Source organism: Delphinapterus leucas, chromosome 18 (genome assembly GCF_059928025.1).
Source record: "Delphinapterus leucas isolate spDelLeu-1000000601 "Yukka" chromosome 18, BTC_Dleu_Yukka2, whole genome shotgun sequence".
In the NCBI taxonomy this organism is placed as follows: Eukaryota; Metazoa; Chordata; class Mammalia; order Artiodactyla; family Monodontidae; genus Delphinapterus; species Delphinapterus leucas.
In genome coordinates this window covers 72,479,783-72,505,637 of record NC_143146.1, presented here as the reverse complement: position 1 = coordinate 72,505,637, position 25,855 = coordinate 72,479,783, and the positions used below count along the sequence as shown (strand labels likewise).

The following is a 25,855-nucleotide window of genomic DNA, read 5'->3' as shown; positions in this document are numbered from 1 at the left end:
ACTCAGTTAAGCAAAGCCCCGGAGAGAAAACCACGTGATGCAGAAGGGGACCATGAGAGGGGCCAGGCTCCAGAACGCCGGAAAAGCCATCTTATCCAGCAGACAATTGAGAACGGAATAAATCCCCCTCTTTTATTATCACATGGAACATGTGGACAGTCTTAAAAGCAGCACCGATTAAAACCTTGAGGTTCCAGTTCCGTGTGTGGTCAGGCACTATTCCCCTCTAGATCCTGTTCCCTCCTTGTTATTTAAAAGGAGCAAAGTGTCTTCTACTACAACGTAGACTCCCCTTACACCAAAATAAGGCTTGAGAAATGTCTGTAGAAAATAAAAATCAGATACTGAACAATGTCTGAATGTGTAATAACTACACTCTAGAATCAGTTGAGTCTCTGCCTCAGACTCTTTTGGTTTTAAAACAAATCACTTCCAGAGCCACGTTAAGAAAATATATGTTTGTTTACCCAATTCCTTTTCTTCCCCCCCCCCCCCCCCGCGCCACGCGGCATGCAGCGGAAGTGCAGTCTTAACCACTGGATCACCAGGGAAGTCCCCCAGTTCGTTTTTTTATTGGTTGAATCAAAGGAGAGATTCACATCCCCTTTCCCCAAGTATTGATTTACCATGCCTACTGTATACTTCTTGAAAGTTGGCGTTTTGAAAAAGAGGCAGAATAAAAAAATATTGAAGGACATTTGATGTCATTGTCAAGAGCCACAAAATAATAAATATGTTTTCATATTCTAGTACTGGCTTAAACTTTACCGAGACTTGGACGTTTATTTACTTTTGTCCACGAACTCTTTCGGAAGCCAGTCCCCACCCCATGCCCCGGTCTGTGAAAGGGCTTCACACACGCTGTATTCTTCCGAAGAAAGCGCACCAAGCGCTCGGAGCCGCACAGGGGAGCCGCAGCCAACCACCCGCTGCCCACGTCCGAGAAGCCCACTCTGCTAGGTCAGGGAAACCGTGCCTAGGAGACAGCCAGCAGCCTGCAGTTTTGTTTCAACCACAAGTATAGGTTACACGCCCTTCTTCAAGCCCTCCTCCCACCCCTAGTCACTCTGTTTGGCTAACCAGTGGCTATATTGCAAAATAATAATGGGAAAAAAATTAAAGAGATGCCTGCAACAGTTACCAGTAAGGATGGTGTGAAGGTACACAAAATTTTGGTTGATCACTTCTCTTTGGTTTCGGTAACAGAGAAGAAAAAAAGGCTGACATAATGCTGATTTTACTGAGGAATGTAATAAAATAAATGGAAGGAAAAAAGAGAAAAATAGTAGAGACAAAGAATATTTCTACACCAAAATTATGAAGTCACTTAAAAGAAGGGAAATATTCTACAACAGATGAAGAAAGTTTTAATTTCGTTTCACATTAAACATTGTTCACCACAGTCAGCTAACAGAAATTATTGTAACATTGGTCAAGATGACATAAAACAAAGGATAGATGTTTGTCATGAGAAAACCTCATGTAATGTGCATGATGATGTTAAATACTACATTTTTCATGATAAGATACAACTTATCTTGAAGAGGAACCAAATAAGTCAGATCAAGGAGACATGCTGAGGTTTTAATAAAGAAGAAAAGCTTTGCCTTTTCCAGAATACTTCAAGTCTAGGACAATTTAGGTAAAAGACATGAGTTAAATACCAAGTGCTGGGCAGGGTCACAGGCCCGTAGCTCAGGTTTTATTTACAGGACTGGACCTCTGCGGCTCTCGCCTTTCAGCAAGCAAGCTGTTTGTGGCAGAGGGACCTTCAATGGGATATGATCGATCAATTTTAACCGGCAGGCAGTCCAAGGAACTATTTTCAAAGGGATGGTTGAGTATTTTCATGTATACACTATTAAGTCATCTAAATTTTTGGTGTTTCCTGTATATAATTTTACTGCAATTTTCAAATTCTTCTTTTCATTTTGCACAACAATGATATCAGGTATTGAGAGACATAATTCTCTACTGATGAACCAGTTCATCCATTTTGCAAACTCTAAATTGAGGTCTTGTGAAGGGAAATTTATAATGTGGGAACACACAGAAAAATATATTGAAAACCAATAGAGAATATGGTTAACCATAAAATTTCAATCACAATTAAATGTAGTCTTTAACTTTGGAGAAACAGAAGAATAATTAGAATTAAAATAGGTATTAAAAATAATTACCAGTAGTTTGTATTAGGAAAGAATACAGCCATAAATGGCTTAATTGCCCAATTAAGTAACTACCAGATTCTTCTTTAGTCCACACTAACAGAATTCACATGTGAGTTAGTCAACAAAGCACATAAATGTTCGACATCTCTTGAATAGAACATCTTAGTGATAACAGGGACTACATAATTCTACCCATTGTCGTGACTGTGCACAAATTAACCAGGTTAAATACCAGAGATACACTGGGATTCGTCCCAAACCTAACAGTAGAATATTAAACAAATTTTTTAAAGATTCAGAAATAAAAACTGAACAATTTTAACATGGATGAGACAGTGCTTAAACAATTATCAACCTAATCAAGACCTTTAAAATTACCACCAAAATGCACTACAATATTTTTTTTATTTAGTTTACAGAAAGGATCTATAAGTCCAGGTTGCAGAAGGAAAATGTTCAGTGCTATTTACATTCATTTTAAAACTCTGCTCTATACAAATTTAATTCTGATCAGTATGAACAATATTTTCGTAGATCTACTGCATATAAAGCCTTTTCGTCAAAGCATTAACAATGAATAAAATAACCTGATTACCTTTAAACAAAGCTGACCGTTTGAAACGATTTACACTTACTATTTGTAAGGGCCGTGGACACTCATTTCAGTACAGGACATAACGTCAGCCTGCAGCTTCATTTTTATAAAGGCTAAAGTTACTTATATGGAACATTGTTCTATATACTACACGCCAATCTATATTTAAGTTCTATAGTTAGGTATTTTATAAGTTTTTTATTAAATATATTCTACACGTATTTGTAATTTCATCCAGGAAGAATTTCTTCCCAGTGAAAAAATATAAAATCTTTTATATTTTTTACAGGTTTAGATGAAACTAGCTCATGCTTTAGTGCTGTGCAAATTGTTTTTAGCATATCAATTTTTAAATTATTGGTACAAAACAAAACAATGGCATCCCTAATCAAGTGTGCCTTGAAAATCAGCTTTTGACTTTAATACAATTGCAAGCACTAATACCCAATGCAAACTACATAAAGAAACAAAATTAGTCCTATGGAGAATTTTTTAATTTTAAGAATTCATCTGAGGTCTCTAATGAGTAACTGTGACACTGGACACAGAGATGAGCAATAATTATGGAAAAATTCAATTTGCTGATATTCGAATACACAAAAGTGATGAATAAGTGAGGTTTTCTAATATTTCTGCGCAATCACGGAGGTCTGCGAGTGGCTGGAATTTACCCCTGCGTTAAGGCTAGGACGCGAGCCCTCACCCATCCTGTGCTATGTGAGCCAGCCCTCCGTCGCTGTCTGACTGGAGCGCACATGTTAAAGGAAAAGCAGCTAATCTCATCAGCCCCTCTGCTGAGTAATTTCAACAAGAGGCACGTTTTGTCTCTTCACTTGTCGCAGTGAGAACGGTCGCGCTCAGTGTAGGATTCTGGGCCAGTGCAGCCGCCACGGCTGACTTTGGTAGCATTCACCCAACGTTTCAGTTTCTTGTCCACTTTTTACTCTCATGTTAGCCCAGTAATTAACTTCATTAATTGCTGTGTCTTCCAGTGTGGACTGTATATGTGAGTATATTTCTAGGTACCATAAACCATGTTACAAATTCTGCTGATGAAGAAAATAACTGTCCATCTTTTTCAGCGTACACTGTATTTGGAACACTTGATTTTGTTAGTTCTGGTAATGAAAATTTTTGTGGCAGCAAAATCGTTTCTGCTATGAAAGGTAACTTGTTAAGTTTTCCCCTGGAGATTGACTTGCATTCAAAAATCAATACATTTTAAAACTGCTCAACATAAACAAAAATACTGGAAATAAAAAATCATAGTGAAAAATGTTCTTGGTTCTTTTTACTTTCATGAGAAAAGATGACAGTGTTCATGTGATAGTTCAGGTCCACGTATTTATAGGCAGACTCTTCCTAAAGGTTCTGAAGCGACGTTGGGTCTCCTCTGGCCCAGCAGCATGAAAGACGAAGACTACATCACACCACACCTGGCAGGCAGTGTTTACAGGATCACACAGCAATTACTCTCTCCAGTCTTTTCGCGATTCCTCTGACCTAGGGAAGGTGAAGAGAAGCCTTGTTTATAAAAATGCATGGGGGGGCTCCCCGGGGGGGGCTTTCCTGGTGGTGCAGTGGTTGAGAGTCCGCCTGCCGATGCAGGGGACACGGGTTCGTACCCCGGTCCGGGAAGATCCCACATGCCGCGGAGCGGCTGGGCCCGTGAGCCATGGCCGCTGAGCCTGCGCGTCCGGAGCCTCTGCTCCACAACGGGAGAGGCCGCAGCAGTGAGAGGCCCGCGTACCGCAAAAAAAAAAAAAAAAAAAAAAGCATGAGGAAAGGGGCATAATAAGAAACAGCAAGCATAGTAAGAAACAGGATTTTTCTGTTTAATGTTTGCATTATTTTAAATTAAAAAGCTATAGTAAATACCCTCTTAATTTTAACCTGTTTCCAAAATGTCTGGTTATTTGCTTACTAACAAGTTCCATCCATAAACTATGAATAGAGTTTCTGGTGACTCGTTAGGTCTTAGCAATCATCCACAAAGTCACCTTCCCTCGCCACTGAGACGCAGCTCCAGGATGGATGGTAGCACCTCACCCTGCACTATCCTCCAAGAGCCTTCCCGGAAGCAGAAGGCTTCCACAAGGCAAGCAGATGGCTGGGCGGGGAGCGGGGCGGTGATACCTGTCTTCACCCCCAAAACAGAGGCCCGCAGAGGTTTTTAACACAAGGGCCCACTTACCTACCCAGACACCCTAGAGATTCCACAGTCCTGCCCCTCCCTCTCCTCTCCCCCAAACCAAGATACACACATAAACACAGAGGAGAATCAAGGGACACGCTGATTTAGTTTGACTGCTAAGGACCAGTCACCATAAACTATGAAAACTTCTTCCCCTCAGAATTTCCAAGAAACGCTGAGCCACTTTTGAATGGCTGTCTGTGGCTCGAGTGAGAACCTTCTCGAGCGCACGGCTCACCTTGAGAGTTGGGCTCTGGCAGTGTCTCTCTGGCCACCAAGTGCATCACTGTTGTTTTGCCAAAAGGAAGTTTTAATGCTATGTGAAAAGCAGAAGACAACTTGTTACATATACACCAACCTGTTGAAATCACTAACCAAAATTGAAACCATTTTAAAAATTGATTGCTTTTTGTATGACTTCCTCAACAGATGGCATTTCTTACCAGAGAGAGCATCTCTTACAAAATGAAATTAGGTTCATATTATCAGAAACAATTTTTATAATTCAGAAATTATTTAGCTATGGCTGTCAGCTTGACACATATATACACATTGTTTAAGGAAGGGGACAAGAGAAAATGCATAACTGGTTAATACTGGATAATCTTTAAAGGAGAGAAGGAATTTCAACAAGGTTTTAAAGAATACTTTTTCTAAATTAGGGGGAAGTTTAGATTAAGAGACATTTGTTTCTAAACCTAATTATGTTTAGTCACATAATAAAATTCCTGCACCAGACAGGCCACTATAATGTAGAAACAGAAGAAATGACAAACATAATTTTAAACATAATAATAATATAATAATTTTATTATTTTTAACCTTATATGCTTCAATTAGAAAATACTTTTCTTAAAAAGGTTACTTTAAAAGAATCACTGTCTTGGCATTATTAGTAATCACTGTTTTCTAATCAAGTCTTTAAAAGGTTTTTCTCATTTATAAGTAATAATTTTTATTATGAAATATTTCAGACACAGACTAATATAACGCACCCATGAACCACTTACGCAAAAGTTTCATGGCAAATCCCTTTGGCATTCTGTGTATAAAATTAGAAGCAGCCGGTAGATCTAACATCTGGAGTTGTTTCCATAGCTGTGATGTTTTAGTTCTGACATTTCAAACTAGTCTCTTGACTGCAAACCTAAGGCAGGCTTAGATCATTACTCAGCGAGCACCACCCTCCCGCCACTTGCTCTTTCAACCCGCTCTACAGGGTGGCGGTTAAAAAGAGCCCTGATTATCTTCAACATTCCTAATATTTCATGTAATCAAGGTGAGTTTCCATCTTACTTAAAGCTAGCCAGCCACTACTTGGTCTGTTCTCTTAATTTCTGAAGTTAAAATGAAGCATCGTGGCCCCAAAATACACACTAGGCTGAAAAAAAAGGAGGGCCTTTATTGGATAATCTCCTAGGCCTGACTTAACACTGAAATGCAAACAGGACTTTACATTATGAAACATTTCACTAAATGTATTGGGAAAGCCTGACTGAATTTAAAATGTCCACATACCAAGCTGTGTTCCACTCTCACACCGCCTTCTTGACTCCAGTAAGCCAGACCTGGGTTACAATTGCACCCTGCTACTTACTGACTGTAAGATGAGTTCTGAGAGTTCTGTTGACCCCTCCCTACGCCTCAGCTTCCTCCACCTAAATTGGAGGTAGTAATTCTATCACCTGCCCCCCACCACTGTATTGATTAAAAGAAACAATCCAAGGAAAGTGCTTGCCTCGGGGCTTGGCACAAAAAAGCACTCCATAGATATTACCATGATCATCATGTTTCTGGGCAGCCAGGAAAACAGACCTCAGAGAACAGGTGAGTGAGCTGTGAATGTGCAGAGATGCTGCACAGGCCTAGAAAGCTGCTGAGGGGCTTACTGTTTGAAGCCACACATTTGATTGACGGGGACTTAGTTTTCTTCTCCATCTGAATTTTAACTAGAAATTGTAGACATTGATACTAAGAGAAGGTAAAGGAAGAGGGATACCAGATCCAAGATGCTTTCTCTCCTTCACTGTGGTGCTTCTGCTTTCTACTGGGACACTGCACAGTACCCAGAAGAAAGGTTCTCACCCTTTACAGAAAAATGACCAGGACGGCAAATCGGTAGTAGATTGGGAGACAGGGCGGGGGAGAGTGGGCATGCAGAAATCTGCATTTAAAATTAAGTATCCGATGCCCACAGGGTTATACATATGGAGCATGTCTCAAGCCGTGCAAAGCCAGCCTAGGCCTTCTCCACACTAGCCATTCAACTGTATGACCCTGTGTGCCGTCTCCTCCTTATCCACATTCAACAATACAGGGAGACAGGGCCTTCCCTGGTGGCGCAGTGGTTGAGAGTCCGCCTGCCAATGCAGGGCACGCGGGTTCGTGCCCCGGCCCGGGAAGGTCCCACGTGCCGCGGAGCTGCTGGGCCCGTGAGCCATGGCCGCTGAGCCTGCGCGTCGGGAGCCTGTGCTCCGCAACGGGAGAGGCCACAGCAGTGAGAGGCCTGCGTACCTCAAAAAACAGGGAGACAAAGAAAAACAGCGACCAAAAAGCCACAAATAGTTCAATGTTATTACCCAGATTTACTGATCAACTTAAAAGGTCTAGGTTATATTCCTATGCTCTTTGTCTAAATCACTAAGACCAGAGATGGTTTGTTCTTGAAAAGATTGACAGCAACATAGAATGAGAGTAATAACGTAAGTCAATCTGTTAATCGGTCAAAAACAAATTCCAAAAAAAGTCAATAGTTTGATTTTAACACAAATTCTGTTATGTTTAATATGAAGTTGGAACTTTGGGGCCACAACAGAGAGGTAATTAAAGAATTAAGTTGATAAGAAATTGCTCCTGTAGATCAATACTCAAAGGGAAATGGAGTCTCAAGAGTCATTCGTGGAGTCAATAGATTAATTCAATCAACACTGACCCGTCAACACTACAAGAGCTTATGTGAGGCACAGACAATCAAAAAAAGACTAAAATATGGTCCCATCCTTAATGAATGTAAAATATAGCCATAGACAACACATTAAGAATTGGTCCATGTAACTACACAAAGAGCTATAAAGAAGTAATAATAACAATAACTACAAACCAAAAAAAGCTATATTTTAAACAGCAGATACCTCTCAGTAGATAGATAGCGGCACTTTTTAGACCAGTGTTATCAATGCCTCCAAAACTTGGCTGTGTGTAAAATTACATACTGAAACACTCCATCGACTTGATATTGTCATAAAAATCATTTGCATTCATCTACTCCAAGTCACATAGTATTTTAACAGTGAATTTTATGTGTTTCTACTATGTAGTACCAGAGCACCTTGAAGGAAGAGATTGTTTTTCAACCCTGTATCTTTAATTGTTTAGCAGTGTTGGCACGTAAGAAATACATGCTGAAAAAATGAATGAATGAACGAAAATATTCTACCTTTAAGGAAGAACAGATTAAACATTTCGATTATTAGGTTTAGAGGAAAAAAAGTCATGACTATATGTAAACAAAGATATATTACAGTAGATCACTTCCTTCGCCTACATATTTCTAGTTCTCATAATATATTTGAAATACTTGTACTTAAATAAAAACAAATCCTGCTGATGGTAGACAATGTTCCACCCAGAAGGGGGCACTATTGAGCTACATTTCCCCATTCACATATAAAGAGCAGTAATAGCCAACAGTTAAAGTGTTTACTATGTGCCAAGCACTGTTCTATGTGCTTTGAATTTATAAACTAATTCAACCCTCCCAACCTATGAGGTAGGCACTATGGTTATCCTAATTCACTGATGAGGAAACTAGGACAGAAAGCAGTGAAGTAACTTGCTCACGGTTACAGAGCCAGTAAGTGGTGGAGCTAAGATACAACTCAGACAATCTGGCTCTAAAATCTGCTCTTTCAGTCACTACACTACAGTTTCTCTAATGTTACTCACTTACCTTTATTCCTGCATGATTAGCAATTACATCAGTTAGAGTCAAACTGAAAACATACCTTCAGTATTCTATTTGAAAATCCATTACCATAAACCTTTCCTAGTTTGTGTGTCTCGCTTTAACTTAAAAATATTACATCTAAATTATATTATCCAGAAGTACACTTAAATTACATTTATAAAATATAGGTATGGACTCCCATCTGTAATGGCTTAGAGTTTATTCTACAAGGCAGTAAACACTTAATCGTAGTGCTAAAATTAAACGGAATGAAAAATGTAAAGAAGTAGACATATCAAAAATTAGGCAAAATTCACAGTTTGAAATTATATATTTTTAGTAAAATCAGACATTAGCATTTAAACAAACAAATGAATAATGCTGCCATGAGACAGGCATTAAATCCCATTACAAAGGTAACTATTACCTCCTAATGTGACATTTCCATGTAGAAATCGTCCTTGATAAATAAGGCGTAGAATGTTTGGACTGCTGACCTGCTCTTCTTCCCAGTCTGAAAAGAACCAGGGAATTGTTAGGTGCATTTCAACATAAAATTAAGGTATTAGTGCATTGTTCTAAAATTCGGCTCCAAATCAGATAGAATACATCAGAGAAGACGCCTGGCGCTTCCTTATAATTGGAGCAGTCACTGCCCACTTAATCACTGTTCTTGCTGTTCTCGTTAAATAGCAAGAGCTGCTTAAGGCTAGTTTTTGCTTCTTAAAGAACACTAAACTGTGCCAAAATACGGTCCTGAAGTTTAAAAATGGAAACAAATGAGTTGGGGAAAATCGAATCCTAGTTTAAAAAATGTCAGCTGAAAATGTTAATAACCAGTAATTAACCGAAAATATTATAATATTACCAATATTTGTACCTTTTAAAATATACATTTGAGGCTGGAAACAATAGGTTTAACAAAGATTTTTAAAAGAATTAATATATTGATATAGAGCATAACAAAAAATTATACCTCAATAACTGGAAAACAAACATTTAAAAAAACAGAACAACAAAAAAATTAGGTGTTTACTTTTGGGTAATGTTGATAACTTTATCTTTTTTTGAAGCCAATTGATAAACATTAAAGACACAACTTTAGTTCACTTTACCCAAAATTCTCAGCATAAACTTGAAAAATAACATATTAGAAGGTGCTATATAAGTATGAAAGCTAGGATAATGTACAAAGAAAATCAAAAGAGAAACTGGTAGGTAGAATGAATAACAGAATATTTCATTTTAGTGTATAACTTACATTACAGTAAAATATGGAATATGATTCTGTTAAAATAATGGTTTGAGAACAGTAGTATCGTGACAAGGTATGGGGTTAGTAATTTTCACTAGCTTGTAGATACAGAATTTGAAGCTCTGATTTTGAAAGGTTTGAGAATTTCGTCATCATCTTCCTCAAGAATTCTAGTATCATGTGTTTGTTTCCTATAGAAGCTCCTGTTTTCAGGAGATGATAACTGTCAACACACAAACTAGTTTAAAGTAGCCTGAAGAGCAAGGGACAGAAGAGAAAGGAGGTAAGTAGAGCACTTTTCTTCTTGCCTTTTTTTGAGTGTTCAAAATGATGAATATGAATTTGATAAAACCAGTGCCTGTCAGTGACTCAGCACAACAGGAATGGGTAAGGAGAAGTGAAACTCATTCATTCTCCCCCAGGCCCCCGTCTCGTCCCTCCCCCTGGGGTGTCTCTGTTGCCTTCTGACTCCAGGGCTCCCAGGTCCCTCTTCTCCAGAAGAAAGAATAAGTTGTCAGTTGTTAACACTTTCGTATGGATTACTTTGAATTCATCACACCCAAAATTATTGTTTAATAGAATATTTCTTTTTCCTTTCCTTTAGCGTTGTTCATTTTATTCTGTCACGATAATTTCTACCTAATCTAATTTTACATGGGTCAAATTGTATTTTGTGTTAAATGTCCTCAATGTCAAAATGCCAGGGTTAAAATATTCTCCTATAATTTTTCTTTTTAAAATAATTTTCATTCAATTTATTCGAACTAAAAAATAACGTTTACCCATCTCTCCCCTCCCCACACCTTGTGCAACCACCAATCTGCTCTCTGTTATCTATGAGCTTGGCTTTTTTTTTTTTTTTTTTTAAGATTCTACATATAAGAGATATCATCCGGTATTCACCTTTCTCTCTCTGACTTATCTCACTTTGCATAACTGCCCTCCAGGTCCATCCATGTTGTTGCAAATGGCAAGATTTCACTCTTTTTTTAATGGCTGAGTAATATTCCATTGAGTATGTGTGTGTCTCTCACAATTTCACTATACATTCATCCACTGATGGAAACTCAGGTTGTTTCCATATATTGGCTATTGTAAATAAAGCTCCAGTGGGCATAAGGATGCATATATATCATTTCGAATTAAGTGTTTTCATTTTCTTCAGATAAATACCCAGAAGCAGAATTGCTAGACCATATAGTAGTTCTATTTTTCATTTTTTGAGGAATCGCCATACTGTTTTCCAAAGTGGCCGCACCAATTTACATTCCCACCACTGTGGCTGGGAGTGTAAATTGGCCTCCTTTTCTCCACATCGTCAACAACACTTGTTATTCCTTGTCTTTTTGATAACAGTCATTCTAACAGGCATGAGGTAACATGTTGTTATGGTTTTGATTTGCATTTCCCGGATGATTAATGATGTTGAGCATCTTTTCTTGTGCCTGTTGCCCATCTGTGTGTCTTCTTTGGAAAAATGTCTGTTCAGATCTCCTACCCATTTTAAAACTGGATTGTTTGTTTTTTTGCTGTTGAGTTGTGTGAGTTCCTTGTATACTTTAGATATTAGACCCTTATCAGATATATGAATATTTCTGGTCAAGATATAAAGACAAATGACAGTAATTGTCTAATTTACACGGAAAAAAAATTCTAAAAATGTTTAAAGTATTTTTTTGAGATGCAGAAACTTGACGCCACATATTTCTTTATCCTACACAGAGTGTCATGATTCTCATGTGCTTCTGTGGTTTAACACGCTATCTTCCTTTCCTTCTCAGAGGATCTGAAATTTAAAGAGACCTGTAGAAGAATAATGCTTACAGGAGGAATTTCAGCTACTAGCAACATATATTTAGTGGGTTATTTTTTGGAACTCTGACCCAATAACACTATGTGCCTGACTAGTCCATCTATTAACAATATTCCACTAAGCTGCACAAGAATATACCAAAGGAAACCCACTCCTTCCAAAAATATATTGCACAACGTATTTCCTTCTACTAATTTAATACTCACTACTTTTATTATTAGCACCAATAAATATTTACATTTGCTGACCTTTAGTGCATTATGCGATACAAAGCAGACCTAGATTTTTTAATGTTTTATATAAAATAAAAACTATTTATTTTTATTCCCTGCAGTGTCTAAAACTGCTGAGTAGAACTGGCAAACTGAGGAAAAGATTGGGTTCAAAAACCTTTTCTATGAAAATAAGTAACGTAGAATTGATACAATTTCCAACACTGGTAGATGGTTTGGGAAACTATGTTACAGACCTGCACTTGAATCTCACCTTTGTTTACCATTAATCAGGATACTTTAAGGAACTGAAACTACTTTTAATGTCTAAGTCAAACAATCACGAAGGTGAAACTATCTCCTTTACCTCAAGTTATGGCGTAACCCTTGCAGCCGGGGTTGTAGTGCCCTTTTCTACAACACGCCCACAGATGTCAAAAGCCTATCTTCAACCTCCACCCCACAAAAGTCACAAAAGGCATCTTTACACTTAGTACAACATCACCACCACACAGGTATTTAAAAACGCTTTCCATACTCTTACTTATCTACCCTGTCTGGCTATGAAGAAAATCCAGTATTCTAAGAACCCAAGTTTAGTTTACTTCAGCTCTTCTGAAATTCCTTCTTATCTATGACCTCTAGCTTCAGTCTCTTCCTGATTTAGGAGCTAGTGTTGACTTGTTCCTTGGTTATCAGTGAGAAGAAAGATCCAGTCATTTGAAAGTGTTTGTCTAAAGCAGAGTATTTCTTAAACTCAGGTCTATGAGTCCACAAAGACAGGTTCTTAGGGTCTCAAAGTCCTCTTCAATAAGTTCTAGATTCTGTTTTCATTTTAATGATAATCTGCAAGAGATTATCTAGATAATTCAAATAATTACCTTACAACCAAGTAAAGCCTTGGGATTTTAGTGCCCATGTATGCATTTAAGTTTATGATTGTACTGGTGCCAAGCAGTACTTCTTTGTCAAGAGGTTAACAAGAAAAGAACAGAGGTTGACTTAATACATAAACGATGCATTCTTGTTAAGTGAAGGCTGAATGACAATTTGGTACACTGTGTGAATGAAGGTTTTGTGGTGAATCTGCAGATAACTGGGTTCTCATACAGCAAGTAGCAGCAGAGGCATGCCACACTCAACAGTACCATATTCATGGTGCAAGCAGTTAGTTTTAGCAAAAATATATCATGTGGCACATTGAAGTTGTTAATTTGAACATTACCGGTTTTAGAGTTATATTTGCATTTTCTTTGTAGATCTGTTTTAGTTTTATGGTTGTATACAAGTTAATAAGGATAAAGAGTTAATTGAGTTATATGTCTCTATCCTTAAAAATAAACATTATAACAAAAATAAGTCAGCACTAGGGAATCTACAAGAATTTTCTTCCTGTAAGGAGTTCCACATATATTTTTTAGGTTGAGAAACACTGACGTAATTGATTCATTTTGTATACACTGTGTTCTTTGTTAAAACAAGTCTTGTGATTTAAAAGTCCAAGCTGCTTTGGTAGTAAAGTTAAGTGAAATCAGCTGAAACAGTCATATCACTATGGTACATGCCATTGAAAGGGTCAAGATGACTTGGGTTAAGTTTAAAGGAAGAACATAAGCTAAAGACTCACTTGAGGATGGCAAGCCAGTCTTATTACATAGAAAAGAACCAGAGAAAGGAATAAGACATACACACACCCCGCCCCCGCGCCCAAATTCTGTTTGTCATGGATACTGGCTTGAAAATGCAACGTATAAATGGATTTTATACCTTCTTGACCTTGTAGTAGTTCAGAGAACACAGGAAGTGACATGAATTAGAAATTAACTTTGTGTCAAGCTCAATTTTAAATAGGCTATGTATAGAATAGACCAAAGAGAACGTATTAAAATTTGTTAAAGACAGTTTTTCTTTCCTTTTATTTGTGTTTTGGTATAAATAGGGTTACTGATATGAAAGTGTGTATGTGTGTGTGTGTGTGTGTGTGTGTGTGTGTGTGTGTGTTAGCTACCTTGTGTATTCTTTAAAAAAAATTTTTTTTCTTTTATCAATACATTAAAACAGCTCTAAAGCCAACCAGGGACTTGATGCACTGGCTCCGTTATCATTCTGCAGTGAGGGAGCTGAAAAGCAAAACCCAGGAAGGATGCAGCAACCCCCTTAACTTTAAGCCTTATACCCTCAATCATTTGTTTGTTCTCTTTTATTTACTTACAACTTTTTCAAAATGTTTGTGAAACAAGGTAGGGCATGAAGAATTAACATTATTCATTCCCAAGAGAAAAATACCACTCACCCATTGGCCAGTTGTCATACACATGCTTTGCAATGTCAGAAGCAGAATCATTAGGAGAAAACAGGAACTCTTTTGTTTTCCCGCTTACCAAGATGAGGCGCAAGTTTATCTGAAAGAAGACAATGATTCTTTTAATATAAATCTTGAAATTTTTAAAATAAAATAATAACTCATAATCTTTTCATTTCAATAACATTCTCAGTTATTACTAATGCCATTTTCTGGTTTTTATTTACTTAAATTATAAAAAGATTCTTTTTAAAGAATGGGAATTTGAGACATGATTTTATTTCCATTATTTAATATATATATGTGGGGGGGGTAATTTACCATAATAAACGAACAAAGGAAAACCAAAATTCATTATACTTTTAAACTTAACTACTCCAGCAATGCTCAGAATTGGACTTTTACAGGTTATCACTATAACTACAAAATACACATTTTCCATTGAAAAGCTAATAGTGGTTACCCTGCAGATCACATCACTAAACAGGAAAAATAGTTACTTGCTAATCTGCTTCTTAGGAAAAAGAAAGAGACAAGGATTATATACAACTTTTTATCCTATAAAAAATTTTCAAACCTAAACAAATGAACCAGAAACTATAATTTTAAAGAACTTTATTAGAGTTAATAGAGGATTCAATAATTGTAATTACTTTAATCCCAATTACATGATCGCTCATTTCTGTGGGAAGGGGAGGAGGCGCCATGTGTGACAAAGAACACAGATTCACCCTCACCGGAAAACCTAAACTGGACGAGAGAACTACAAATTTTGAGGTCCACGGGATTTACAATTCCAAGTCAATGTATTTTCCAAAAAGTTCACTTTTTCATTTTTGTCTTTATCCATAATTAATGATATTATTTAAAACCACGATATTCATTAATTTCCCCTATAAGTTACAGAATTACAAGTGCGGTTTTCTATACCTCCAGGCGTCTGTTAAGAGACCAAATAACACCTTCCTAAAACTTCCAGTCCTGAGCTCAGCGCTGGGACTAGCCTAGCTTCTTTATATAGAGAGAACAGAGAATGTCATTGTACCAGTTTGAATTGCGCCAGGTCCTAGGTTACCCAAGCTCTCCTCCTCAGTTGCTAACATTTTTTTTTTCCTCAGAAAAAAAAACCCCAGAAAATCTTTAAGATGACAAAGCCTACAGTGAAAACACTGGTGCCCACTGCAGCAACACCAGGACACCAGGTCACTGATTTACCATCTGCCACGACGGCGGCCACTGCCACTCCCAGTGCCTCACCACTTTGAAAGTGTGCGGAAAGTTACAAAATATCTCCTCCCGAAAAATGCTATACACGGGCTTCCCTGGTGGCGCAGTGGTTGAGAGTCCGCCTGCCGATGCAGGGGACACGGGTTCGTGCCCCGGTTCGGGAAGATCCCACATGCCGCGGAGCGGCTGGGCCCGTGAGCCATGGCCGCTGAGCCTGCGCTTCCGGAGCCTGTGCTCCGCAACGGGAGAGGCCGCAACAGTGAGAGGCCCGCTTACCGCCAAAAAAAAACCAAACAAACAAAAAAAAATGCTATACACAAACAATTCTGCATTCAATGGAATGCAACGGAATTCCATAGTAGATGGAATAGAACTGGGTTCCATATTAGAAACTGTATTCTAACTGTATGTACACTATATCTCAATTTTTAAAGTATTTTAAAAGATAAAAAGAAATCTACATTTCAGGTGAAAAGCCCTTTCGATATGTCCAATATGAATTTTTGCTGCCTTTCCTAATTAAAATGAACTTAGACCAAAGAACTTAATACAGGAAGAGATCTGATGAAATCACACTGCTATAAAGAAGTAATTTGATTCAGAAACTCTTAAGTTCCATTAGAACAAAATTCAAGTAATAGTTTGCAAGAATGATTTTATTGTAAGAAAGCACCACCTTATTCATCTCCTATAACAAGTAATGAGTGATTCCCAAAGCAAGAAACCTAACATCTACACGATACAATGTGAATTTTAGTTCTCACACATATATCACTGTTCAAGGCTGTCTCTTTACGTGTGAATATTGGTAAATACATATTTGCTCTGAACTTATATGGAATCTTTTAATAGCTTCAAACTACTGTGTAACAGCCCTTCAGTTATTAATGCCCAAGAAATTATGCCCTTCATAATGGTTCAGCCACATGTCTCTGCTTAACCAGAAAGAAATATAATTAAATTCAGGCTTCCTAAGGGTTATGTAAGTGATATGAACCTACTATTTCCTGGAATCAACTTTTAAGTTTAACGTTCATTTCTATTGAGCTTTTCTTCAAATTATATTTAAAAATAGCAAAGAAAAGAGGGAAGGAGGACCTAGTCCTTATCTTCTATAAAGTTTACACTAACGCATACTTTAGATTTTCCCTAATATCCATCAAATATGGAAATGGAAAAGTAAATGATAGCACATCCTTACTATGGAAATTTCCCACAGTCATTAAATGACGTAAGATATAGATCTATATGATTTGACATGGCAAGACATCCACAATACATTAAACAAAAACAAAATAATCCACATACCTCCACCCCATAAATACATAACACTAAGTGCATTCATGCTGCAAAGTTCTTGGCATTTCCTATTTTAAAACTGATATAATCACTGTCACTAATAAACTGATATTTCACTTTCATATTTAAAAGTCAACGGTCTAACAAATTTATGTTTATCTAGATGTTCAGAATGTTGAAAACTTCTGGCCTGTAGATGTGCTTGACACAGGTTAAAAAATATTTTTTGAAATGTTTACAGGTGGGCATGAACTTTTCAGTTTGACACACACCCTACTAATCTCGATACACTCACACTGGTCTGCTTCATACACTTGGACCTGGCTGGCCCCAGAAAACATTTAAGTTTATAATGCGTGGTAAAGTTTGAAAGTGGCTTTGGGCTACAAAATGAGAACAGAAAGCAGAGTAGGACTTTAAAACCTACTTAGAGGGAAACTAATCACCCCTTTGGGTGGGGAAAGGGGAGAACATGACAACTGCAAGAATAAGTCTAAAAGTACATCAACCTAAGAATTTATCAGATCTTACCGTTAAACTATCTGTAACTGACAGTAGCAGTTAAAGACTGCATTTGGAAAGAAGCTTAAGTCCAAAATTAAAACTAACAGCAATAAACCCACAAAATTAAGTGGCTGAGTAAAGTAACACATTGCCTGAAACACTTCCACTGCCTGGAACAGTGCCTGGCACGTAGTAGGTGTTCAACCAGTATTTGTTGACTCACTAATGTTTCAGTTTCTTCAGTTTGAAGACTCAAGTAGAGATGTAGACTAGATAGGTCAGCACCAAGATCAAAATCCAGGCTTCCACATTCTGGGCATTTTATTAAATGACGAGTGTAGTAAGTAGAATGAGAATGGATAGTAATTTTGTGGTAGTGACACGGACATGTGGATATTTCAATGTGTAGAACCCTCAGTGTTTAATTTGTCCGGGTCTGGATCTTTAGTGTCAGCAATATGCCACAATTTATATAAATGCTATCATTTAGTAAGGCGCTCTGAAAGGTGAAGTTAATCTTGAGCTACCATATTAACATGTATATTGTGCCTAGTTTTCAAATGAAGATAAAGACTGGGTTTATTGATACGTTAGATTAACAGATGAGTCTGGACTTGATCCTATGCTTATATCTATGTGACAGCCTTGTCCCTAGACTAGAAGCATGAATCCATCTGCCTCAGTATGCAGTCAAGTATATCTTAGGACTGTAACACCAAGGGAGGAAAACACTGAATTCCCATCATTTCCTTTAGAAGAAGTCCTGAAAGCAATCACCCAGACAAACATCTAGCTACACAGGTTGGTCAGCAGTTAATTGTTCTTATATTATAGTTAGAATCTCTCAGGCTTATTCAGATAAATAATGTCAATTATAGCTCCCCTCAGTAAATGTATAGCAATTCCTACAAATTTCTTTGTAGGAATTTTCTTTTAGAAGATTATGTATTAATTATTTAAATACTCATTAATGAAAGACCTTTTTACTTCTTTGAAGCCAAATCAATCTATAAAATACCTTAAAAGAGCCTCTGCTCATGAGGTAGTGGGATTCTCAACACATCGACAGATTACAACACTCTTATTTACAGCTTAAAATGTGATATACTGATATACATACTTATCTAAAAACAAAACTGTTAATTAGGACTCAATGACTTGGTATGAGACAGAGCTCTTATTATGTAATGAAATCCCCAAGGGATGGCACTTAGGTCATCCAAATGAATTGTATATTTTATAATTACTTTTGAGGCAAAACAAATCAAAACAAGACTATTAGTGTGGTAGAACTACCATGATAATTTCCCGTCAGGCCAATGGAAACAACAGAAGCTCTTCCATGCACGTAATTTCAAGTTAAAAAAAAAAGTTTTCGGTCAAATTGATTGCCATTCCTATTTGTTACATTATATCAATTTGGAGAAATCTCATCTAGAGCTTAATTCACTCAACAATTTGTTTTCAACTGGTCAGGATGGAAAAATTTAGAGGAAGGAAAGAGGTGGCATGGAAGATGGGACTAACTGGAATATAAACGGGCAATAGGAGATGGACCATGCGCTGTAAAAGAAATTTGAAAATATGACTGTTTTCTACAAAAAGATCAACATGTTGATCAAAAAAGGAACTCCTGACTTCCCTGAGAGTCTCTGAGGAGTAAACTGAGTCCTGGGGCACGCTACTCCACTTCCTAGGGAAGCACCTTGGCCTTTGCAGTGCTCATTCCTGCCTTTTTTGCTAAAGGATGAATAAGTGGCCAGTGGGAAAGATGTTAGACTTTCTTTGAAAATCACTTTTTAAAAGCTCTCAATTTATCTCAAGGGGATTATACCCAGTAAAAAAAAAAACAAAACAGTCAATCCAAAAGGCTACATACCATATGATTCCACTGATATAATGTTCTTGAAATGACTAAGGTAGAGATGGAGAAGAGATGAGTGGTGGCCAGGTTTTAGGAAGAAGGGAAGGCAGTGGCTGTGTTTATAAAGGAAGCACAGGGATCCCGGGGGTGGAACTGCAATGTGTGCTGCTGTGTTTAAGTGGCACATGAATCTGCACATGTGATACAACTGCACAGACACGAATGAGTGCATGCAAAACTGGAGAAATCCGAATAAAGTCTGTGGATTTTATTAGCGTCAGTTTCCTGTTGAGCTGCTGTACTAGTTACAAGATACTGCCATTAGGGAAAAGTAGGCGAAGGGTGTGTGGGATTTTTCTGTACTATTTCTTACAGTTGCATGTGAATCCATAATTACCTTGAAATAAAAAGATGTAAAAACAAGCGCTCAACTTGCTAAAAGTTGATATGGTATTATGTTTGTCTCTACTTATTTTTCTTATTTTCATTTGAAGATGAAAAGCGCTTATTTTAAAACATAATCTTGTATTAAAATAGCTACTTGATCTAGAGGAAAAAATATAAACCGACCACTGACTTAAGACAAGGTATGAAGTTGAAAACAGATAAGCATTTCTTTTCTAGAGTTACGGATTTTTATAAATGGCATATTTTGAATTTTTGTTAACTGTATGTTAAAGAAAAATGGAATGAAGGAGGAATGTGTTCATGTTTCTACACAGGACTGATTTAAAACAAATTATTCAAGTAACTGCAGTGCTTAAATATGATAATTATATATTTCACAAACTTTCTTTTAGTTGTTTTATTCAAACGTTTTCTGAAACAGACACTATGTTTGGTGCCTGGATTACAAAACATTTAATATGAAATCCCTGGAGGATTTCATACCCTTGAAGCTATGAGACATACAAACATAATTATGGAGGACAGGCGTGGCTACAAAATGCTCAACAAATATTTGCTGAATGAACATGAAAGAGAACAGAAAGGAGAACCTGTGAGCTGGAGATTCCAGGGCAGGGAAAAGAAGTAAAATGCTGCCAGCTTGCCGTCTTTTGTGTGGCTTACTACACAGGTACCTAGTTAGCACTAGTCTAGCCAGGCTCTGACGCAGGTGTTCCTACCCACATTTCAGAGCTGTGGGAAGGAGTGTAGAGACCTTAGCAAGTGGGAAGCTGAGAGCTGAACCCAGTGCACTAACAACCCAGAACCTGCTGTCTGCCATTCTGCTCAAGCAAACCAAGTGGTCCTGGCGAATTCCTCACCATGGTCTCCATGATTATTCTCTGTCATCTAGATCACACTTGCCCCCACTATGCCCCAATGACAGGTACCTTCTTTCAGTTCCTCAAAATCGCCAAGTTCTTCCCTGCCTCAAGGCCTTTACCCAGGTTGTTCCTTCTGGTCAGAGCGCTCGGTGCCCCATGCTCCCTACCCCAATCCACACACACTCTGGGCTCATATGTTTGAGAGGGGATGGCATAAAAAATTCTCCCGAGCCTAACCATCCTGGATGAAACGATAAAACTAAATTTTTGAAAGAAGAGCAGGAGAAGAATTTCAAAATAGAACTGAAGAAGCCAAGACAGCATTCCTACTTTCTACTGGAATGAAGGAGCAGTCCTATTTGTGAAGAAGTTAATATAAGGCATTCATGAAAACAGATTTTAACTTCTAAGAAAATACACCTGAATTCTTGTCTCGGAATTTACTTGTATTATGTAGTCATAAACTCAGGTACACTGAGACTTGCTAAATGGATTAAAACAATGGGATCTGTTTCTATCTCCTTTTTAACACTTAAAATGATGTAGAGTCTAATATACATGAAATATGAAATCTTTAGAGGTAAAAACTCAGTGGGATTCCTTATTTTTAATTGTAGAAACACTTACCTACCCTGAAAAATAGGTAAAGGGGAGGTCAGAGAGTTCTCTAGCTTAAGTCCCAAGTAAAACTTTTACAACATCTCATGTTACGTGGAATGTTAATCTCCAGAACATTTGACTCATTTAAAAACGTGGGAGAACTACATCCCAAAGCAACACTTAACGCTTTTTGAATTACATGAACCCATCAACTGTTTATATTCATTATTTTTTGACCACTGGACAATAAAAATGAATTGATAATAAGAGTGAATTAGCCTACTTGCTTTCTATATAGATTGACTTTTTTTTTCATCAGTGAAGAAACAAAGAAAATGTTGAGTTCTTACAAGTACAATTTAAAATCAAACACTGTAGCTTAAAATTTGTGCAGCATTTAGTGCCTGGCACATAGTAAGTGCCTAACTGACCCTTATCACAAGTCTCCTGTTACCATCGTCATCATAACCCTCATCAGTTTAGTAAGTCATGTAACACTAACCACATGGTGCTCTTTCTTTAGATACTTTATAATGTACATTTACTTTAAAATAAGTTTGGGAAACTTGGATAAAATTAAAATTCCATGAGAAAACTGGATAATATATTTTCTTGAGAATCCTTGAAAATTATTCTTAATAATTTTTCCTTCAAGTTCTAAATCCTATAAACTTAGAAAACATGTTAGTAATGGAATTAAATTATGATCTTGCATCACTTAAAAACCTGCCTATAGGATATCCCTTTAAAACTTGCCCCTAAATAGGATACAAAGTAGCTGCTTTAACAAGATTTCAATATGAAATAGTAGCAGCCTGATTTCCTACACATACTATCAACTAAACAGCAACTCTGAATGAAAGTAAAGCACTCTCTTTGGGACACTGGGTTTGTATACAGGGAAACCCTTGTTTTGAGGATTTTTAGGTCTTATAACTCACTTTAATAAGAACAACAGTTCAGTACAATTGTTTCTGTCAACCAAGCACTTAATATATTAAATTACAGACAGGAGAAAGGGAAATGGCAAAAGCAAAGCAATAAAGGACACTGGGGAAGGGAGAGAACTTTTTCTATATTCATAATATATATTTTCATGTATTTCAGGAAGGTGACAGTTTTTTTCTCTGCCCACCTCTCCTTAGTGGAAATACAATGGTGTTAAGTTTTTTGGCTAACAGCCTAAAATCATGAGAGAAGAAACTAATATTTATTGAATACCAACTAAGTACTAGAACTTTTCCTTACATACATTGTATTTTGGCACCTACTATATAGCACTGTCTCTTCTCTCTAATCACCTAGCTACTCCGATAAATCCAGGTATGACACAGCATGAATCTTTCAGACATCTATACTTCTTACACTTGTCTTGGCTTTGCCATTATTTGAGGTGTGTGCCAGGTTACATTTGAGGTTCCTGTGGGTGTCAATTCCCAGATGCTCTTCCTCCTACTTCTTCTAAGCTATTATCAAATTCTCAGTACTATAAATTCCATGCCTTTTACAGTATTCCTCAATCATTCAACTTTTAAGACTGCAGGGAGTCTCAGGATTCATCCAGCTCTTAGACAGGGAACAGACAAGGCAAAAGGCCCTGGAAGACTAGCTAGTTAGTGGCAAAGCAGAACAGGAACCCAAGCCTCTCTCCTAGGTCAGGGTTTGCTCCAGCATAACTTCAATGCCTCCCTAAACCACCCTCCCAGTCTCCTCTAGAGCTTTCAAAATATTGGACTTAATGTCTTATTCAGATAGGCACTCCAGAAGGGCTTGCTTTTCTCTTAGGAGTCAGGCAACTTTTGAGGCAAAAATACTCCTTATCTGCTACATACTAGCTGAAAACTAATCCTGCATTTCTCTGAATGATGGAACTTCTAGAGAATATAAGTAAATGTCAAGAGGAAAAGAGTTTTCATTTACCGTAAAATAAGTTTGGAAGTGCCAGGTTAAAAAATTCAAACAAGGTATCTGCCAGGAGCTTGGGGAAGGAGGAATGTGGAGTTACTGTTTAATGAGTAAAGAGTTTCAGTTTTTCAAGATGAAAAGAGTTCTGGAGATGGATGGTGGTGATGGTTGCAGAACACTATGAATGCCTTTAATACCACTGAACTGTACATTTAAAAATGGTTAAGATGGTAAATATTATATGTATTTTACTACAATCTAAACACACACAAAAAATTTATAAAGCAAAATTCAAAGTTTCCTCACTGCAAAACTTCTCAGAATCTTTCATGTGCCAAAATGAATTTGTGAATTTCCAAGGGGAACAGGGGTCTGTATCAGAGTATTCAAGACTTCTACTTTCAGCTGATATTCCCAGAGACTGAACACACAAATGTCTGTTAAACAAGCAACTAGGCTAGATGCTGTAGAAGATACAAAGATGACCAGTAGCTCTCCAGTACCCTGGGTTTGCTCTCAAGCATTCACCCACCTCCACAGACAATGAGGCTAAGGCAAGAAGGTCACTGAAATTCAAGTCTGTTTCCTTGAGTGGCACACAGGAGTGGTTTGTGTGACCACTCCGGCCTACACCGCTCAGTACGGATTTTCAGATTTGTCGGGCGTGGTGTGTTGATGCAGAGCCTGATTTGCATGGAACAGAAAATCAGCCATCAGTTCTATGGCCCATTTTATCACAAAAAAGTGCTGAAACAGTTTTAATTAAAATTATCTACACCTGCTGTTAGAGGATGTCAAAATGACTTTCCTCTTTACAGCGTAACTGTGAGTTAAATATTTGCATCACTGTCAAATGAAAGGACAGTATATATCCAAAATGGTCTTTAATATTAGAGTAAAATTCACATAAGATGGACCCATTAAAAACACACAATTGATAAGTCTTATCTTTCCCATATACTTTTTTTTTTAATTAATTAATTTATTTATTTTTGGCTGCATTGGGCCTTCGTTGCTGCGTGCGGGCTTTCTCTAGTTGCAGCGAGCGGGGGCTACTCTTCGTTGTGGTGCGTGGGCTTCTCACTGCGGTGGCTTCTCTTGTCGCAGAGCACGGGCTCTAGGTGCACGGGGTTCAGTAATTGTGGCTCGTGGGCTCAACAGTTGTGGCTCGCGGGCTCTAGAGCGCAGGCTCAGCAGTTGTGGCGCACAGGCTTAGTTGCTCCATGGTATGTGGGATCTTCCCGGACCAGGGCTCGAACCCGTGTCCCCTGCATCGGCAGGCAGATTCTTAACCACTGTGCCACCAGGGAAGTCCCTCCCACTTTTTAAAAAAACATGAGGAAAATGGTTTAGACTTGATGGTCTGGCTGTGGCTAGAAAAGAAAATAATTTTAATGTGTGCCTTTGCCCTAAGAAAGAAAAGCTTAATAGTTCTCTGAGGGATTGTCCCAGATGACTGTTAAAAGTCCCTTCCAGCTCTAATATATGATTAACATTAAACAAAAAGGGCATGTTATTTAGAAATATAACCATTTTATTATGCATAATAAAAATGCACAGGATATATAAACATTCACTAATGACCAAGTTATTCCTATCCGTCACACTTCGTATTTGAATTAACAGAGATGTAATGATGTAAACCCACTGCCTTGATTTCCTGGTCACATCACTAACTCTTATCTTTAATTCCCTTATAAACCAGTGCCTATTGAAGTCACACTAGTGAACTGTACTCGTGAAGGTCACCGAGGGCCATCTAATAAAAAACATCAAGTATAGATAGCTTCCTCTCATTTCTCATGTTCCTTAGTCTTTCTGCAACATTTGGCACAGTTTAACTCCTTCCCTCTTGAAAATCTTTCCTTGTTAGGCCTCTATAATTCCCAAAATGTGTTTTCTGGAACACTAGCATCCATTAAGTATTCTGGGGGAGAAAAGGGTTCAAGTGATCGGATAAATCTGCAAAACATTACTTCATATATTCCCCTCTTGGAGATTTGCCATGTATGCTAACATATTAAAAACCCAGAGAATTCTTGCAATGAACAAATTCATTTAACTTTCACACAGTTGTAGTTTTTAACCACAGAACCAATTTTCTTTCCCATATTACCCGTTACCATCCCACAGACCTAGTGTTCAGTAAAACATACTTTGGAGAATACTTTTCCTGTTCCTTTGAACCTCTTTTTAGTTGTTCTCTTTCCTCTTGCACTTACTCCAAATACGGGCTTTCCAATGTTCCCTCATCAATCTTTTCTTTCCAACACCCTATCCAGGAGACATCCTCATCCACACCCGAGGCCTCAGCTGCCTCTGCTTGGGACACCCCCATTCTCCATGGAGGACCACTTTCACTTCTCCAACTGTCGGCGACCATTTCTAATTAGAGAGCCTGCTGTCCCCTCAAAATCATATGTTTAAATTTGAACTTATCCCTTCCTAAACAACAGGTTTCCCTCCCAACTTATTTATTTCTGCTCAGCTCTCCCGGTCTCCCAGTCACTCAGGCTTGAAAGCTCAGAGCCATCATTTACTCTGCCCTGTTTTCTCCTCTCCCCTCTCTGTTACTAAATCCTTTCAGGTTCTCCCTGCTGCCTCTCTCACCCCCAATCCACCCTGCACATTTCCAAACACTTTTGACAATTAAAATTGTCAGTGTGCTACAGGTAGCTAACATTTACTTATCACTTG

At 37.8% G+C, this 25,855-nt stretch overlaps 1 protein-coding gene and 1 long non-coding RNA gene across 4 annotated transcripts in view; one reads left to right on the top strand and one right to left on the bottom strand.

The window, feature by feature from the left end:
• Nucleotides 1–25,855, top strand: part of LOC111175198 (uncharacterized) — a 117,006-nt gene that overhangs the window by 70,336 nt on the left and 20,815 nt on the right. The window contains exon 4 of one of the 2 annotated variants that reach the window (XR_002644651.3): nt 10,359–10,444. The exons of the other annotated variant lie outside the window; for it this stretch is intronic. This is a non-coding gene — a long non-coding RNA (uncharacterized LOC111175198). The remainder of the gene's footprint in view (nt 1–10,358; nt 10,445–25,855) is intronic. 2 annotated transcript variants of the gene reach the window in all.
• The window catches only part of UBL3 (ubiquitin like 3), a 70,316-nt gene continuing 45,805 nt past the window's right edge, over nt 1,345–25,855 (bottom strand). The window contains exons 3-6 of one of the 2 annotated variants that reach the window (XM_022574575.3): nt 14,480–14,588; nt 9,334–9,420; nt 5,199–5,276; nt 1,345–4,269 (exon numbers count right to left, since the gene is read on the bottom strand). In XM_022574575.3, coding sequence (XP_022430283.1) covers nt 4,217–4,269; nt 5,199–5,276; nt 9,334–9,420; nt 14,480–14,588 — 327 coding nt within the window. In that variant the 3' untranslated portion in view covers nt 1,345–4,216. The remainder of the gene's footprint in view (nt 4,270–5,198; nt 5,277–9,333; nt 9,421–14,479; nt 14,589–25,855) is intronic. The other variant, XM_022574576.3, reaches the window with a different exon arrangement.